The 18376-nt window shown below is 35.7% G+C and overlaps 1 protein-coding gene and 1 pseudogene across 11 annotated transcripts in view; both read left to right on the top strand.

The window, feature by feature from the left end:
• The window catches only part of CEP112 (centrosomal protein 112), a 664691-nt gene that overhangs the window by 182811 nt on the left and 463504 nt on the right, over window positions 1-18376 (top strand). For 10 of the 11 annotated variants that reach the window (XM_064369449.1, XM_064369448.1, XM_064369450.1 and 7 more), the window contains one exon: window positions 5091-5170. The exons of the other annotated variant lie outside the window; for it this stretch is intronic. In XM_064369449.1, coding sequence (XP_064225519.1) covers window positions 5091-5170 — 80 coding nt within the window. The remainder of the gene's footprint in view (window positions 1-5090; window positions 5171-18376) is intronic. 11 annotated transcript variants of the gene reach the window in all.
• On the top strand, window positions 9340-9779 carry LOC105718206 (nuclear transport factor 2-like; annotated as a pseudogene).

Here is an 18376-nt window from a genome sequence, read left to right as displayed (position 1 = left end):
AACATAGATTAATGGAACCGAGTAGAGAACCCAGAAATAAGGCTGTACACCTTCAACCACGTGATCTTCAACAAAGTCAACAAAAACAAGCAGTGGGGACCCTATTCAATGTTTCAAACAGAAGATTGAAACTGGATCCCCTTCCCTACACCATAAACACAGTTAAAGTCAATATGGATTAAAGACTTAAGTGTAAAACTGAAAATGATAGAAATCCTGAAAGTTTACCTGGAAAATACTATTCTGGATATAGAAAGTGCCAAAGATTTCATGACGAAGATGCCAGAAGCAATTGGAACAAAAGAAAAATTGACAAATGGGACTTAATTATACTAAAGAGCTTCTACATAGCAAAAGAAACTATCAAGAGAGGAACAAGACAATCTACAGAATGGGGAGAAAATATTTGCAAACTATTCATCTGACAAAGATATAATATCCGGAATCTACAGGTAACTTAAACAAATTCACAAGGAAAAAAACAAACCCCTTTGCAAAGTGGGCAAAGGGCATGAACAAACATTTCTCAAAAGAAGACATACACGTGGCCAATAAGCATATGAAAATATGCTCAACATCACTAATGATTAGAGAAATGCAAATCAAAACCATAATGAGATACCATCTCACACCAGTCAGAATGGCTATTATTAAAAAGTCAAAAAGATGCTGGCAAGGTTGTGGTATAAAAAGAATGCTCACATTGCTAATGGGAATGTAAATTAGTCCAGCCATTGTGGAAAGCAGTTTGTAGATTTCTCAAAGAACTTAAAACAGAATTACCATTTGACCCAGCAATCCCATTACTGGGTATATACCAAAAGGAATATAAATCATTCTACCATAAGAACACATGCATGCTATGTTCATTGCAGCATTATTCATGATAGCAAAGACATGGAGTCAAGCTAAATGCCTCAGTTGACCAGATAAATAAAATGTGGCATATGTATGTATACCATGGAATGCTACGCCGCCATAAAACAAATGAGATCATGTCCTTTGCAGCAACATGGGTGGAGGTGGAGGCCATTATTCTAAGTGAACTAATACAGGAGCAGAAAAACAAATACTGCATGTTCTTATTTGTAAGTGGGAGCTAAACACCAGGTACATACAAACACAAAGAATGGAATGGCAGAGAGTGAGAGGGTGAGGATCGAAAAACTACCTATTGGGTACTATGTTAACTACCTGGATGATGAAATAATATGTATATCAAACCCAAATGATACTCAGTTTACAACCTGAGATGTGCAACAAACCTGCACATCTACCACTGAACTTAAAAGTAAAAAAAAAAAGTCATACACCACATCATCAGAATGAATGAATGAAGCAAAGAAATCATACAATCATCTCAATAGATGCAGAAAATACATTTGGCAAAGTTCAACATCTTTCATGATAAAAATTTTTGACAAATTAGATATAGAGGGAATGTATCTTTACATAAGAAAGGCCATATATGACAAACCCATAGCTAACATCATACTCAGTGGAGAAAAGCCAACAGTTCTTCCTGTAAGATCAGGGAGAGGACAAGGATGCCTGCTATCACCACTTCTAGTTCCCACAGTACTGAAAGTCCTACCCATGGAATTTAGACTATAATACAACAATAAATGCACAGGAAACAAAGGCAAAAATAGACAAGTGGGATTGCATCACACCCAAAAAGTTGCTGCATAGAAGATTGAACAATCAACAGAGTGAAGAGGCAAACTACAGAATGGTAGAAAATATTTGCAAACCATTTATTGGATAAGGAACTAATATCCTAAATATATAAGGAACTGAAACAACTTTATAGCAAAAACACAAATAACCTGATGTTTAAAAAATGGGTCAAAGGCCTGAATAGGCACTTTTCCAAAGAAGATACACAGATAACAGGTATATGAAAAATTCTTGACATCACTAGTCATCAGGGAAAGGGAAATCAAAACTGCAGTGAAATATCACCTCACACTTGTTAGATTGCTTTTGCTAAAACGCGTGTGTGCACACGCGCATACACACACACACACACACACACACACACACCCCACAACGGGATAATATGTGTTGGCTAGGATGTGGAGGAAAGACAGCTTCTGTACTCTGTTGGTGGGAATGTAATTATGGCAAACAGTATGGAAGTACCTCAAAAAATTAAAAATAGTACTATCATATCACTCGGCATTTCCACTTCTGGGTTTATATGCAAAGGAAATGATTCAGTAGGTTTAAGAGATACCTACACTCCTTTGTTTATTGCAGCACTATTCACAAGAGCTGAAATATGGAATCAAGCTAAGTATTCATCTACAGATGAATGGAATTGACCTAAGTGTTCATCTATGGATGGAAGAAACTGTGATATATATACACAGTGGAATACTATGCAGCCTTAAAAAAGATAATCCTGTTATTTTCAATAACATGGAAGATCCTGGAGGACAAGTACTGCATTATCTCACTTATACATGGACTCTGAAAAAACAATCAAACTCCTAGAATCAGATAATAGTACGGTGGTTACCAGGGGCTCGGTGGGGAGGGATGGCAGGAAATGGGTAGATGCTGGTTAAAAGGTACAAAGTTTTGGTTTAGGCTGAACATAGTGGCTCATGACTATAATCCCAGCAGTTTTGGGTGCTGAGGGAGGCTGACTTGAGGGCAGGCATTTTAGACCAGACTGGGCAACATAATGAGACCCTATTTCTAAAAAAATATTATTCAGGTGTGGTGGTGCATGCCTGTAGTCCTAGCTACCTGGGAGGCAGATGTGGGATGATCACTGGAGCTCAGGAGTTTGAGCTTACAGTGAGCTGTCATTGTGCCACTGTACTCCAGCCTGGTGGAAGTGAGACCCTGCCTCCAAAAAAAAATGGTTTAGTTTAGACAAGAGGAATAAGTATCTGGAGATATAACATGGAACATGGTGATTGTTATTAATAATAATGTGTAGTATACCTGAAAATTGCTAAGAGAACAGACTTTAAATGTTCTCATCACAAAGATAAGTATATGTGTGATATGATGAATATGTGAATTAGCTTGATTTAATATTTCTACAATGTATACATATATCAAAACTTCATGCATATCATAGGTATATACAATTTGTCATTTGTCCAAGAAAATAAATTTTAAAAACACCATGTTGTACACCTCAAAGATGTATAATTTTATTTGCCAATTATATGGCAATAAAGCTGGAAAAGTCTTTTTCTGTCTCTAGGTATCAATCTATCAGAACATGGAGGAGTTGGGGGCAATAACAAAAATGCCATGTATAAAAAGTAACATAAAAAAATCAGGAAACAGGAAAAAATGGCATAAATAATAATATTTTAGTGGTAGCAATAAATCTAAGAACATCCTCTATTAAAAGAAGAGAATGTATGATTTGGACCAAATTCAGCTTGCCAGAGAACTTGACTAACAAAGAACGATTAAAGCAAAGTGATAGGTAAATATGTGTAAGTAAACACCGGTGGAAGATAACCTTTCAGCTACTAGTTTCTCCCTTTAACTTTCTTCCGAATTGCCCTTCTCCCAGCCTTTCACTTGAATACATTTACTTTTCTCTGTGTGTTTTTCCTAAGTTGGTGGGTGATTTTTCACTTAAGATTTCATTTCAAGAAAGGATTTTACTGACATAAAAACATGTTTCCAGGATCTTTGCATTAGGTCCATATCTGAATTTCATTTTGAGGTTATAGTCTTTGACTCACTACTTTAGAAAGACTAGATTTGCGTCGAAATGGTGCTTTTGTTGCCTTAGTAATGTTTGTACTCCAGTGTAATGTACTTTGTGCCAAACACTGTAATACATATTAGGGATCCAAAATAATAATTTAAAATTCAAATGTGGTAAAAACTTGAACAACAGACTTCTTTTTCCCCCATGTAAAATAAAATAAATGTAGTGGCAAAAATCTGCAAGGCAAGTTGCTCTTTCTCTTTCTCATAAGAAATACTCTATGAGACACTTTAAATTTACCATTTAAAATATGGGGTAGAGAGGCTACTGGTTCCTAATTCTCTTGCTTTTTTTTCTCTGCCTCTTAGTGTATTCTTACTTTTGAGTTTATCATCATAGCAGCCCATAGAAGCTTTTTGATATTATCTTGGAAAATTTCCTGTCTACCCTCACTTTCTTTTAGTTTATAAGCAAACATTGATTTTATTAATTCACTTATCTACTAAAACACTGAGAGAAGAAATAAAAAAAATATATAATAAGAAGAGGTTAAAGATAGAGTTTGAGTTAAATAGGTCTCCATTTAAACTGATTTAAATAGTTAACTACAGGCATTTTTGGCTAGCACTGATTCAGTGTTTGATGTGGTTTGTCATAGTGTATTTATGTTTTGTTGTTGTTCTTGTTGTTTCTCTCTTAAACCTGGTGGTCACTCGTCTCACTTTCAACCTTACCTTGCTTACAGGCAGGTCTATAGCGGGTATTTCCATCCCACCAAGTAACATGAGTTTTCTTACCTCCCAGCTAGGCTCTGCATCCTCAATTGCCATGCATGTGGAAGCATGGCTGCCGTTTCATTTCTTCCTTTTTGTCCAGTTGTACCAAAATTTCCCTTTTATATTTTAAGATCTGTATAATATCCACTTTGGTTATGTTTATCTGCATTTGCATATGAAGAGCTTTTTGTGAAGACAAATTTTCATTTAGCACTTGTTATTGATGCTACCATCTCATTTCCTCAAATAATGCCACATTTAGGAAAGAGGTATAGATACATTGTTTATCGTATTCTCTTGAATCTTGTGAGATTTCTTTTCTTTGATTAAAAAGTAATTTAAAAAATCAAAGAGCTTCTGTTTTTCATTTTCTTTTATCTTACGGATTCATTTTAAAAGAATTCATCTGCAGGTAGATTCAGGCAATTCACTTTGAGCAGAAAATTGGTATTTGAGTATAGTATTGAAATCATTCTATGGTAGACCAAATTTCTATCTTGAAATATCTAAATTTAATTTTATATTAAAAATGGATTTGTGATCACTGTTTCACTGTTTGTATGTCTCTTTAAAGTAAACTTTACTTGTCTTCCAATATATTTTCCCTGTTCTTGTCATGGCAGTTTCATGACTTGCAGAATGAACTGGATAAAGGAAAAGAAGATACTGAAAAGAAAATTCATAAATTTGAGGAAGCTTTGAAGTGAGTAAAACTGTATTGCATTTCATTTAAAACTACCCTTTATTAAACTGTGAGCCAAATTAAGTAACTGGGACCTAAGCACTATATTTTTTTAAGAGCCTTGCTATGGATTAGTTTGCATCAGTTTTTCATCACAAATCTCTATCTTCAGAATTTTATTACTAGCCAGTAATTTTTTTTTTAAAAGAAAAATCAGTTCAGCTGTTTTTAAGTGATAGAAATGTAAGAAAATAGAATTCAGTGGTTTCAGATGCTTTCTCCCTCTTAAATGAAAACAGATTTTTTTTTAAAAATGAGATTTAGGTCTTAGGACATTTAGAAATTCTGCTGTAGATTTTGTTGAGCAATTTGGGAAATGAAATGTTCCAGTTGTTATATTTGAAAATGGATTACTATACAGGCATTATTTAGGAAAGGTTTTGTCTTACGATATACTACTTAGTGTTTTAGTGTTCTTAAGTGTATACTGAAATATTAGATTTTATTTGTCTTCTCCATTCATTTACTAAATTGATTGGGCCCTCCTATTACTAGGTTTGACCTTGCAGTTTTTAGCTGAAAAAACATTGATTCATTTAGATAACTTAAAACATAAATTATTGTGAGGTCTGAACTCAATAAATATTGAGTTCCTACCATGTGTCAGCCAATGTGTGGTACATTCCCATAAAACCAAATAGTCTAGTTGGAAAGATATTAAGACATTTGGCAATTTGGTACAGAACAGTAAGAGTTTAATTAGAGGAAGGTCAATACAGTGACTGACCCCAGAAAGTGATTTAAGAGGAGAAGCTTTCTTGAGCTCCGTATACGTAGCTAATTTCCAGAGAATCGGTAATTTCATTTTACTTACTTCCCTAAACCTCCAAATAAGAATGACTTACAGAAAGGCCAAAAAGAATACCTAGGATCAAGCACATTTAGTATTGAATTCTGCTTGGGAAGATTGCATAACCATTCCTGCTCTCTCACTTGGCTTGTTAATAAAATATATTGACTCAGTAGCTGAATAGAACATTTTAATGTGATTTATAAACTATGGCATCACAGGACATCCATTTTTTTTCTACAGGGGGATTTATTTGTTTACCGTGTCAATATGAATTCGATGAAATAATATTCATTAGATATTAAGTCAAAATAACTATTTTCTAATCCATCTTGAACAAAACTAGGGCAGTGTTGCTTTCTTTAATGGATAGGATGTTCTGTATTCTTCATTAGTTTATTTTTCCTCTTTAAAATAATTAACAATGTTCTTCATGAAGCTTTCTCCATGAAGTTTGTGAAATTTACCATGCTTTTTCTTTCTTGTTGTACTTTGCCTTTGTTCTTTTTAAGTGTCTTTATCCTTTCTTCATTGGTTTATTGATTTATATTTTATAACTCTAAGGTAGGAGTAATTTCTTTAAATCAGCAGTCCTCAAACTTTTTGGCACTGGGACCAGTTTCATGGAAGACAGCTTCTCCATAGATAGGAGGTGGGTGGGGAATGGTTTTGGGATGAAACTGTTTCATCTTAGATCATCAGGAATCAGATTCTCATAAGGAGTGTGCAAGCTAGCACAGTTAGCTTCCTTGCAGAGTTCACCATAGGTTCGCGATACTGTGAGAATCCAATGCCACTGCTGATCTGACAGAAGGCGGAGCTCAGGTGGCAATGCTGGCTCCCTGTCTGCTCACCTCCTGCTGTGTGGCCTGTTTCCTAACAGGCCATGGACCTGTATAGTGCCTGGGGGTTTGGGACCTTTGCTTTAAATAGCAGTAAGACAATATCATACTAAAGGAAATTAAACCAGTAGAACACAGCTCAAGATGTCATGATGTTCTTAATGATTAGGCATTTGAAGTACTTAGATTAACTAGGTATTAAGTTGTTGACTGTAAGTGCAATTAGAGTTCAGGAATATCTTTTCAGTGGGATATTAGGAGTTTATATATATAACAATACAGTATCTTTTAATGGTGCTGGTAGATAGTCAAAGAGCCCTGAAGTCTCTGCAGTTTTCTATATACAATATTATCATTTTCTGAGCCAAGTAACCCTCTTTAGGTACTTCAAAGGTCTTTGCCAAAATACTGAATTTTACTTGGAGTTAAAAGAAGACATTTTAGAATGTTAAAAAAAATTCTTCTGTAGATTATTTCTCCATCTTACATATAAGTAGTACCTTAAGTTTGGCTAAATGTCTAGATGATCTTAACAGTGTAGCACTCAGTATAGAAATAATAGTGTAGTCTGAAAGTAAGAGAGTAAATTATTGTGAGGTCTAACTTCAAAGTAAACAGCCCAAGTTGGCTGTTTTCCCAAAGGAGAATATTGTGACTGCTGCTGCTTTTGAATGTAAGAATAGCGTTAGATCTGGTTGGCCCAGAGACAGTTGTTTTGCTACAAGACAGCTTTGTGATATAGAAATTTACCTTGACTATTAGCAAAAAAATTTTTAAAAAATATATAAAGATGGAAAATCTCAGATTTAGAATGTAGTGTTATTCATTCATGTAGTTATTCTTTCTTTCATTTAATAAGGATTTATTTCTTCTGTGCATATTGAATGTATAGTAGAGACTATCAGAGAAAACAGGGATATATAAATATGAATTTATATCCATATGAAAATATGATACATGCCATATAAGGCAAAATACTTTAAAAACATAATCAGTAAGATGAACTGGTAATAGGAGCATCTGAGAGAAGGAAAGGTCTTTAACTGACTTGTGAATGAAAAGTAGAGAACAGATAAACTATCCTGGGAGCTTGGTCCCATCCTCTACTGTCTCTCTAGAGATGCTAGCCTCTACTAGTTTTGGCTCTTTCTTTTCTATTTCCCAGCTCTCTTCACCTTGTTACATTACCACATATGCTTCTTTCATAGATTACCTTTCCTTTTCTCCTAGTGATTTCTAGTGTCAGGTTCTTTGATTCTCTCAGATTATAGAATTTTGCAACCACGTAGAGGTAGTCTTGTGAATTGGGATGACATATAATGTGTTTGAGATGTTAATGGAAAAGTTGAGTGGCTTTATTCTGATACAATGATTGTATTAAAGACAGAAAAAGAGTGGAAATGGTTCTGTGAGAGGATGATGCAGTTGATATTTACATTCTTTCAAAGCAGTTCACACTGTCAACTCATCTTTGGTTTAGAGCTCAAGTTGATATTTCAGAACCTATCATTATTTAAGAAGGAGGATTGGAGTCACAATGTTTTTACGTTAAATGTTAGATCCTTAAGGCGCCTGTTGCTATTTTTTCTAAGAAATAAAAGTAGTTTAATGTTGCCTTACTATTCTTTTCAATTTGTTTTTTACACAAGTACTAAATACTTTTGCTTCCTATTTCATTTTTTACTATAGATGATAATTTTAGTAACCTCCATAAATGGAAAGCTATCTGAAACTTTAATGGCACGAGTTGTACATGTTCATTTTTCAAAGATAAGTAATTAAATCGTATGGGGAACTAAATAGACTCTAATGAAAGGAGAATGACTTGCATAAAACCAAATAATTATATTTTTGGAGGAGTTAAAATCCATCAACAACAAATGTGGATAGTATAAGTTTGGTTTATTCCTTTTTGAATATTTTTGTTATCAAATTTAATTTTTAAGTTTTTGGTTCTATAAACATAATAAAGCATTATTTTGAGACAGTATATGGTCTATTTTAAAGTATTCAATTAAAACTTCCAAAGCATCTTTTTGATTAACTTTTTCAAACTCCTTTTTTTACAATAAAATACAAAAATGCCTTAACATATTTATTCTGAGATTTTAAACTCTTTTGCATTGTCATAAACACTTTAAATATTTTTAACCCTGACATTAATATGGACGAGCTTTCTATTTTTCAGTTAGTATTAAATAATAGTAGTAGTAGTTTCACTAGAATATGAAAAGAAACAGACAGAATGGGAGAAAATATTTGCAAACTGTGCATCTGACAAAGGTCTAATATCCAACATCTATAAGGAACTTAAACAAATTTACAATTCAAAAACGCACTAAAAAGTGGGCAAAGGACATGAACAGACTTTTCAAAAGAAACTACATGTGGTCAACCATCACATGAAAAAATGCTTGCAGACCATGCTGGGTTGCTGCCGCTGCCGCCGCCATTGTGCCAGCCCCACAGGTCTCCACAAGGCTGGGTGACTTTCCAGAATGAGAGACAAGCCAATTTGGGAGCAGATTGGATTCAGCATCATTCAACATTACTACCAGTTATCAATGATAAGGATAGAACCCAACTAGGTGCAATTTACATTGACGCGTCATGCCTTATGTGGGAAGGACAACAGTTCCACGGTAAAGCTGCCATTGTGGAGAAGTTGTGTAGCCTTTTGTTCCAGAAAGTCCAGCACAGCATCACAGCGCAGGATGACTATCAGCCCACACCATATAGCTCCATCATCAGCATGGTTGTAGGCCAGCTTAAGACGGATGAAGACACCATCATGGGGTTCCATCATAGGGTTTAATGTTCCTATTAAAGAACATTAATGATGCTTGGGTTTGCACCAATGATACCTTCAGGCTTGCCCTGCACAACTTCGGCTGACCTCCTCTCAGCCAGGCACTCACGCTGTCTCCTGCTTCCTCCTCTTCCCAATACTATTCCCACTTCTCCAGATGCTCCAAATATCCTGCACAAATGAGCAGGGCCATAGGGGGAGTGGGCACAGTGTGCTGCTGCCACCGAGGTGTTGTGCATGATGTTTGGATGCTAGACTAGTTGCATCTGATGGGAGAAGTTTGTGTTGTACCAGTGCATGCCTTGAAAAGACTTAAGTAATGCAAAAGGTTGTTTTTTTTTAATCTACTGACAAGTTGCTCTAGTAACCCAAAGAAGGATAAAGCAGCTGCCTCACTGCCCAGACATTGATTTGTTCAGATGTTTCAATGCCTCATGATACAATAAAAGCACAAAATTTTTCTTAACAGTTAAAAAAAAAAGAAAGAACCTCAACATCACTGATCATTAGAGAAATGCAAATCAAAACACAATGAGATGCCATCTTACATCAGTCAAAATGGTTATTACTAAAAAGGCAAAAAATAACAGATGCCAGTGAGGTTGCAGAGAAAAGGGAACAGTTATACGCTGTTGGTGGGAGTATAAAGTAGTTCAGCTATTGGAAGACAGTGTGGCAAATTCCTCAAAGACCTGAAAACAAATACCATTCAACCCAGCAATCCTATTACTGAGTATATACCCAAAGGAATAGAAATTGTTCTGTTATAAAGACTCATGCATATGTATGTTTATTGCAGCACTATTCACAATAGCAAAGACATGGAATCAACCTAAATGCCCATCAATGATAGCCTGGATAAAGAAAATGTGGTACATATATACCATGGAGTACCATGCAGCCATAAAAAAGAATGAGATCATGTCCTTTGCAGGAGCATGGCTGAAGCTGGAGGCCATTTTCCTTAACAAACTAATGCAGGAACAGAAAACCAAATACCGCATGTTGTCACTTATAAGTGGGAGCTAAATGATGAGAATACATGGACACATAAAGGGGAACAGCACACACTGGGTCCTATTGGAGGGTGGTGGGTAGGAGGAAGGAGAGGATCAGGGAAAATAACTAATGGGTACTAGGCTTAATACCTGGGTAATTAAATAATTTGTACGACAAACCCCGTGACACAAGTTTACCTATATAACAAATCTGCACATGTACCCTGGACTTAAAACTTAAATTAAAAAAAAAAAATGCTTTCAGGATTATATCACTTAAATTATGAGTAAATATAGGAAAAATAATTTAGTAATCCCTAATGGAGTTCATTTCAGCAAGTAAATAGTTCCTGCATTTATAAAACACTGATACAATGAAAGTATTATAAGAAATGATGAATAAAATATTTGTCTTTAGTTCTAGAACAGACTTAAATGACTTATAAACACATATTAACGTGTAATTAAAATTTAAAAAACATGTAGAGATGGTAGATATTATTGGACTAGATATAAAAGTATTTCTGTATTTAAATTCTAAATTTGCTTTGACTTGAAGTCTTTCAGGTGGTTTTGGGAACAATTTGAATTTAGTGTGGATTAAGAGCATGAACTCTGGACCTAGCTGTCATGGGTCCAACTTATAGCTTAAATTACTAACTGTGTGACCTTAGGCATGATGCCTAATTTCCATGTGATTCAGGCTTTACATCTGTAACATGAGGACAATAATAAGATCTTCCCTCTAAGATTGTGGAGAGGCTTAAAAGAGTTATTATAAAGCATTTAGAATAGTGTTTGTTATACATATGTATTGTTAATACTATTATTATTATATGGGCTATATTATATATGTGTATTCACCTTATTTACTTCATTTCTTATTGCCTTATAAAATGATATAAACAGGTTCACCAGAAGAAGTAATCTTTTCCTGGCATCTTTTTTTTTTTCTTTCTAAGAAAAATAGCTTTATTGAGGTATAATTCTCACACCATAAAAATAACTTGTTTTAAGTGCATAATATATTATTTTTGGTAAATTCATAGAGTTTTGTGTTTTGTAATCATCACCATGGTTCAATTTTAGAACACTCCTTTTTTTTTTTGGAGACAGAGTTTCGCTCTTGTTACCCAGGCTGGAGTGCAGTGGGGCAATCTTGGCTCACTGGCAGCTCGACCTCCCAAGTTCAAGTGATCCTCAGCTTCCCTAGGAGCTGGGACCACAGGCATGCACCACCATGCCAAGCTAATTTTTTGTGTTTCTGGTAGAGACAAGGTTTCACCATTTTATCCAGGCTGGTCTCAAACTTCTGAGTTCAAGTGATCCATCTTCCTCTGCCTCCCAAAATACTGGGATTACAGGTGTGAGCCACCGCCCCCAGCCCAATTTTAGAACATTTCTATCACTTCAAAAAAGATCCCTCATGGCACCACATTTTAAAAGAAAATGATTTTTTTTTTTCTGACAAGATCTTCAATAGTCATTTTGCAGAAAATACAGACTGACTATTTCTTATTTTGACTTTCAGTAAAAACTGAAAGTTATTATATTAAGATGTGCTTTGGCATATTGTAAAAACCTAAGCTAATGTAGCCTTAATATGTTGCTTCCTGGTTACTTTGCTTTCCAATATTTTAACTTTGATACAAGCTACAAGGGTGAATTTAGAGAAAAGATTGTGTGTGTGTGTGTGTGTGTGTGTGTGTGTATGTGTGTGTAGGGTGTGTGTATAAATGCATTGAAAGGGACCTGGAAATTATATAAAAACATACACATATATTGAGACCATATTTTGGCTTATGACAATAACAAAGACAAAAAAAACCAATAAAATTTGAAGAGGAAGAATTATGAAACATTAATAGTAGTTCAATATTGTATGCTCACCCTAGTTGGAAAGCATATGAGGTTTTAAAAAATTTATTTACATTTTGCATACATTTTTAATTAAATGTATCTGAGGATTCCTCAGGGTCCTGAGATGCTTTCAATTTGTCCCAAATCACTTAGCTAGTAAGGGGTGGAGCAGTATGTAAACCCAGTTTCTGGAAATAGTTAAAGTCTATTTTGAGTTTTTGACTGAACAAGCCTTCTGTGTATTTCATAAAATAAATGGAGAGTTGTCAGGGATGACACACTTTTTTTGAAAACAGATGAGAGTTTTCCTCACCTAGAATGAAAGGACACCATACCACAGCTTGTTAAGAGAGGTTATTAGGAGGCTTATGGAATATAGAATAGGAAAGAGAGCTTTTTATTAAGTGTATGATTAAGATTTTTTTTTTTTTTTGAGATGGAGTCTGGCTCTTTTGCCCAGGCTGGAGTACAGTTGTGGGATCTCAGCTCACTGCAATCTCCACCTCACAGGTTCAAGCAATTCTCCTGCCTCAGCCTCCTGAGTAGCTGGGACTACATGTGCATGCCATCACGCCCAGTTAATTTTTTTGTATTTTAGTAGAGGTGGGGTTTTGCCATCTTTCAGCGAACTCCTGATCTCAGGCAATCCATCCGGCTGGGGCTCCCAAAGTGCTGGGATTACAGGCATGAGCCACTGCACTCAGCCAGGATTTTTTAATGAAAAGAAAAAGTATTCTCCCTATAAGAGGCTTCAGGCTTTCTTCTTGTGTGAATTCATGTGTAATACATAGATTCATCTTCTACTTGTAATTTATCAATCTTACTTTGTAAACTTGAATCTGATTTTAGCATACTTATTTTGATTCCTAAATATCCTAACATTTCAGGGTAAGTACATCTCGTGAATGAACTATACTTTAGGGAGATTATCCTGGCAGGAATGAAAATATAAATTTAAGTAATGAGAAAGTGGAAGCAGGACAATAAGGAAGATGAAGATATCATAAGGGTCCATGTAAGAGACAGTAGACTCTGGGACAGTGGTGTCCCAGAGCCTGCGATGGAGAGGATGGATGCACCCACTGCAGATCAGACTCGCCAGGACAAGGAGCTTCTCTGGAACTTTCCAGTCTCATCTGAGTACCTTTTCTTCATCACAGTTAATAAACTTTCACAAATAATTTCTAAGAGATAGCTGATGAAAAACTACATTGTTTTATATTTTTGTTCCATATAGATATAACATAGATTGAGTACATGGAAATCTAAAGTATAAATGTTGATTTTAAAATATTTTATTTTAGATTCAGGGGTACATGTGTAAGTTTGTTACATGAATATATTGCATAATGGTGGGGTTTGGGCTTCTAGTGAAAGACTGAATTTTAAAAGAGTGTTTCCTGATTTATGAAAATACAAATACAAGGAATTTAAAAACTTTTAAACACTGGAACTTAACTTATTATATTATACACACACACACACACACACACACATTTATATATGTATATTTTTTCCTATGGTGTAGGATTTGAATCAAAACATGCCATGATGAAAAAATATTTAGGAATCATATTAGTTCATTTTCATGCTGCTGGTAAAGACATACCTGAGACTGGGCAATTTATAAAGAAAAAGAGGTTTAATGGACTCACAGTTCCACAGGGCTGGGGAGGCCTCACAATCATAGTGGAAGGCAAAAGGCATGTCTTACATGGTGGCAGGCAAACGAGAAAAAGAGAACCAAGTGAAAGGGGTTTCCCTTTATGAAACCATCAGGTCTTGTGAGACTTACTCACTGCCATGATTACAGTATGGAGGAAATGGCACTCATGATTCAATTATCTCCCACTGGATCCCTCCCACGACACAAGGGAATTATGGGAGCTACAGTTCAAGATGAGATTTGGGTGGGGATGCAGCTGAACAATATTAGGAATGTAAAAAATTTCAAATGGAATTTGAGTTTTTTCTTATTTTATGAACTTTAGTTGTTAGGGTAAAAATCAGACATTTTTAAAAAGGAATTTAAAAAAATTTCAGAGACAAATTGTTTTTAGCTGTTTCTGTTTATTGTATTGCCTAATAAATTCCCAGAATGCTCCAAGGACTGAATAAGCTGGCTGAGGGAGGTGCTGGGTGGATCCTGGAACAAGAGCACTTGTCCTGGGTGACTTTTTGATACCATAACTGGTGACATATCAGGGACCAGAGATGGGGCAGTCGATTTTGAACTAGACTTGAACCTCAGCCAAGGGAGCTGCTATCTGGAGAACATGTAGGTGTACCCTCTTCTATTTTCCCACCTATATCAAAGATATCTATTTGACAGAGACTAGTTTTGTCTTTTCTTTTTTTTGGAATGATCACTTTTCTATATCATTCTCCTTCATCCATTGCTTTGTGAAGTTTTAATCTTTGAAGATAAATTTACCTGCTTCCTTGCCCCCAAGGAAGGAAGAACAAAAACAATCAAGGCCAGGTGAGAATTCCAAGAGGAATGGGAAATAAAACTCGTTCCTCCCCCACCTCGTTCCACTCCAAGAACTCTTCAGCCTTTCCATTTTCTTTTAATACCGAACAAGATGGGACTCTGATGATCAGGCTCCTTGCTGAATTCAACTTGAAACCCGAAGGCAAGGGAGCCCATTGATGGAGATCATAGAGACCCACCTCTGGGGCACAGAACTGGGTCGAAAATGGTAATGAGTGTGCCCGAGGGGCACATGAAAGATGTTTAGCTCAGGGGTTGATGATGGAGCCCTTAGAGGAAACATTCTTACTTGTGATTAGGCCAGCGGTACCAGAGAGAGAAAGAGAACTGAAAGTGGCTTCACAGCAGGCAGGGATACAAATGACCTGCCCCAAATGGTCACTCGGTATTGTAATCACTTGACAGGGAATGTTGAAACTGGCGTGTTCTTCCCCTTTCAAGGAAGTGCAATAAGTTGGTTCTTTTTTACACATTTAGCTCTCTGTGTTTCCTATTTTCCCTTACATTCTATTCTTCTAGAACTATTTTGCTGTACATCGTGGACAAAATTTCTATTAGAAGTTGAATGAGGGCTGGGTGAAATGGCTCATGCCTGAAAGCCCGCACTTTGGAAGGCCAAGGCGGGAAGATTGCTTGAGGCCATGAGTTTGAAACCAGCTTAGGCAACATAGCAAGACCCCGTTTCTAAAAACAACAACAAAATTAGCTGTCTGGGTGACCCAAGCTGCTAGTCCCACCTACTAAGGGGGCTGAGGCAGGAGGATTGCTTGAGCCCAGGAATTGGAGACTGCAGTGAGCTATGACTACGCCACTATACTCCAGCTTGGGTAAGAGAGCAAGACCCTATCTCAACAATAACAAAAGGAAGCCAAATTTTGTTTTAAGGTCCCACAGATTGAGAGGTGAACCACATTTGTGGTCAACCCAATGAAAGCCTAACTATGCAAGAGAAAAATATATGGTGACATTTCTGGACTTGGACTACTGTCCTTTGAAATCTTACTGTCATGCCCAGATTAGGGTGTTTATTTCCTCTCAGATTATGGCTTTTAGAAAACACCCTAGCCACAAGCCCTTTGACCATGAACCGGAGATGTCTTCTGCTTATAATGTATTTGACATTGATGTATAACACCCCTTTTCTGACTCCAGGTATTTTTTTTTCTATGAACAAAAGTTTATTGAGGGTACTCATCCTGCAGTCTCATAGTTTTTATAACTTTCTTTTGAAGTATAACTACATACCAAAAGTACACAAACTTAACACAACCCATGTAAGCAGCTCCTGGATCAAGAAGCTGAATATTAACAGCATCACAAAAGCCTCCCTCCTGAGCCGCTGTCACTGCCCCACCTTCAAGAGCAGCCACTATTCTGACTTTTTATCTATTTTTGAACAACACATAAATGGAATCGTGTAGAATGCAGATTTTTGTGCCTGGCCTCTTTTACTCAACATTTAGGTTTGTGAGATTCATTTATATTGTTGTATATTATTGAAACTACAGTGATATACAACAATATAAATGACTCATTTGTTCATTCAACATGCTCATTTGTTGAATAGTATTTCAAAGTGAATATACCACCATGTATTTATCCATTTTACTGTTAATATTAATTTGGGCTATTTCTGGTTTGGGGATATTATTAATAGTGCTGCAATGAACATTCTTACATGTTTCTTTTGGTAACTAAAAATACACACTTCTGCTGGGTATGTATCTTCATCATGCTTTTATGTTGTGAAAAAATACACCTATTGTACCCAAAGGAATATAAACTATTCTATTACAAATATACATGCATATATATGTTCATTGCAGCACTATTCACAGTATTCACAGTACTATTCACAGTATTCACAGTAGCAAAGACATGGAATCAACCCAAATGCCCATCAATGATAGACTAGATAAAGAAAATGTGGTACGTATACACCATGGAATACTATGTAGCCATAAAAAGGAATGCGATCATGTCCTTTGCAGGGACATGGATGGGCTGGAAGCCATTATCCTCAGCAAACTAACGCAGGAACAGAAAACCAAACACTGCACGTTCTCACTTATAAGAGGAAACTGAACGATGAGGACACACGGACACAGGGAGAAGAACAACACACACTAGGCCCTGTTGGGGAGTGGGGTGGGAGGAGGGAGAGCATTAGGAAAAATAGCTAATGCATGCTGGGCTTAATACCTAGGTAATAGGTTGATAGGTGCAGCAGATCACCATGGCACACATTTATGTATGTAATAAAACTGCATCCTGCACATGTACCCTGGAACTTAAAAATTATTAAAAAAAACACCCATGTAGGGAGAATTTGGCCTATGTTCAGTCCCTGGAGTAAGCAGAACTTTTAGACTATTCAGTGGCATTATCAAAGAACCAATAGAAGTGAGTGGATCCAGTTGGTTTGGGATCAAAGGAAAGAATTTATTGGAGTTATTGGAGGCCTTTCTTTAACTTGCTATTTTCCCAACAAACTGACACACAGCTTTCTAAAAACATATCTTTTCTTGCTTAATATGCATAGTTTTTATAATATCCCATTACGATGGAAAAACATTATTTACCCCTAAAGTTATATCTTTAAAGAAGTTGTATTTTTAAACATGAGTGAAAAAGCTTTCCTATAAGACTTTTAAATCTTCTTCATTTATCTTTTGTTGCTTGTTTGTTGTTATAAATCAACATTTATAATATTGGTAGAAACAGGGATTAATCTTCACATAGGAATACCTTAAAGATACTAAAACTGCAAAGTTATAATGACTGTTTTTGTACTTTTTGTTTGCTAGACGCTAATCTTAATAAACGACTTAAATGGGATACTAAACAATCTTGTGATTATTTGTAGAAGCAGTGAACTTCATTTTGATGTTTGGAACATTGCCTACTGCAAAAATTTGGATGAAGTTGCGTTAAAAGCAGACAGCCTTCCAGTTTACCCAGGAGCTTGAATTTTGAATTTTGGTAAACTGGAAGAGCTAGGTTAAATTGGTCTTGAATGGGATTTTAAAGTGTAACTGAATAGTATAAGTCTGAATTTAGTTTCAATATTACTGAAGTGAAGAATTGTGACTTCATCATTTTGTTTGTCATGTTGGTGAAAAATACCTCAAGGAATTAATAGTGACATTTAAAATGGAGAAAAAATTGAATTAAGAAGATATCTAGAAAGAGGCTAAAAGGAAGCCTGCAAACTTGAATAGTAAACATAAAGATTTCTGTACCTAATAAGTAAGCGAAAACATCTTTGAATGTTCTTCTTGATAGGAAATTTTATTCTGTTTAGAAAACAAATTTGAACTTTCAAGAAGTGTTCTTGAAAGATTAATTCTAAATTCTACTATAACATAAAAGTA

This window comes from Aotus nancymaae, unplaced genomic scaffold, assembly GCF_030222135.1.
Source record: "Aotus nancymaae isolate 86718 unplaced genomic scaffold, 86718_ANA_hifiasm-v0.15.2.pri h1tg000089l, whole genome shotgun sequence".
Lineage (NCBI taxonomy): Eukaryota > Metazoa > Chordata > Mammalia > Primates > Aotidae > Aotus > Aotus nancymaae.
The sequence above is the reverse complement of the archived record's forward strand: the minus strand, read 5'-3'. Positions and strand labels throughout refer to the sequence as shown.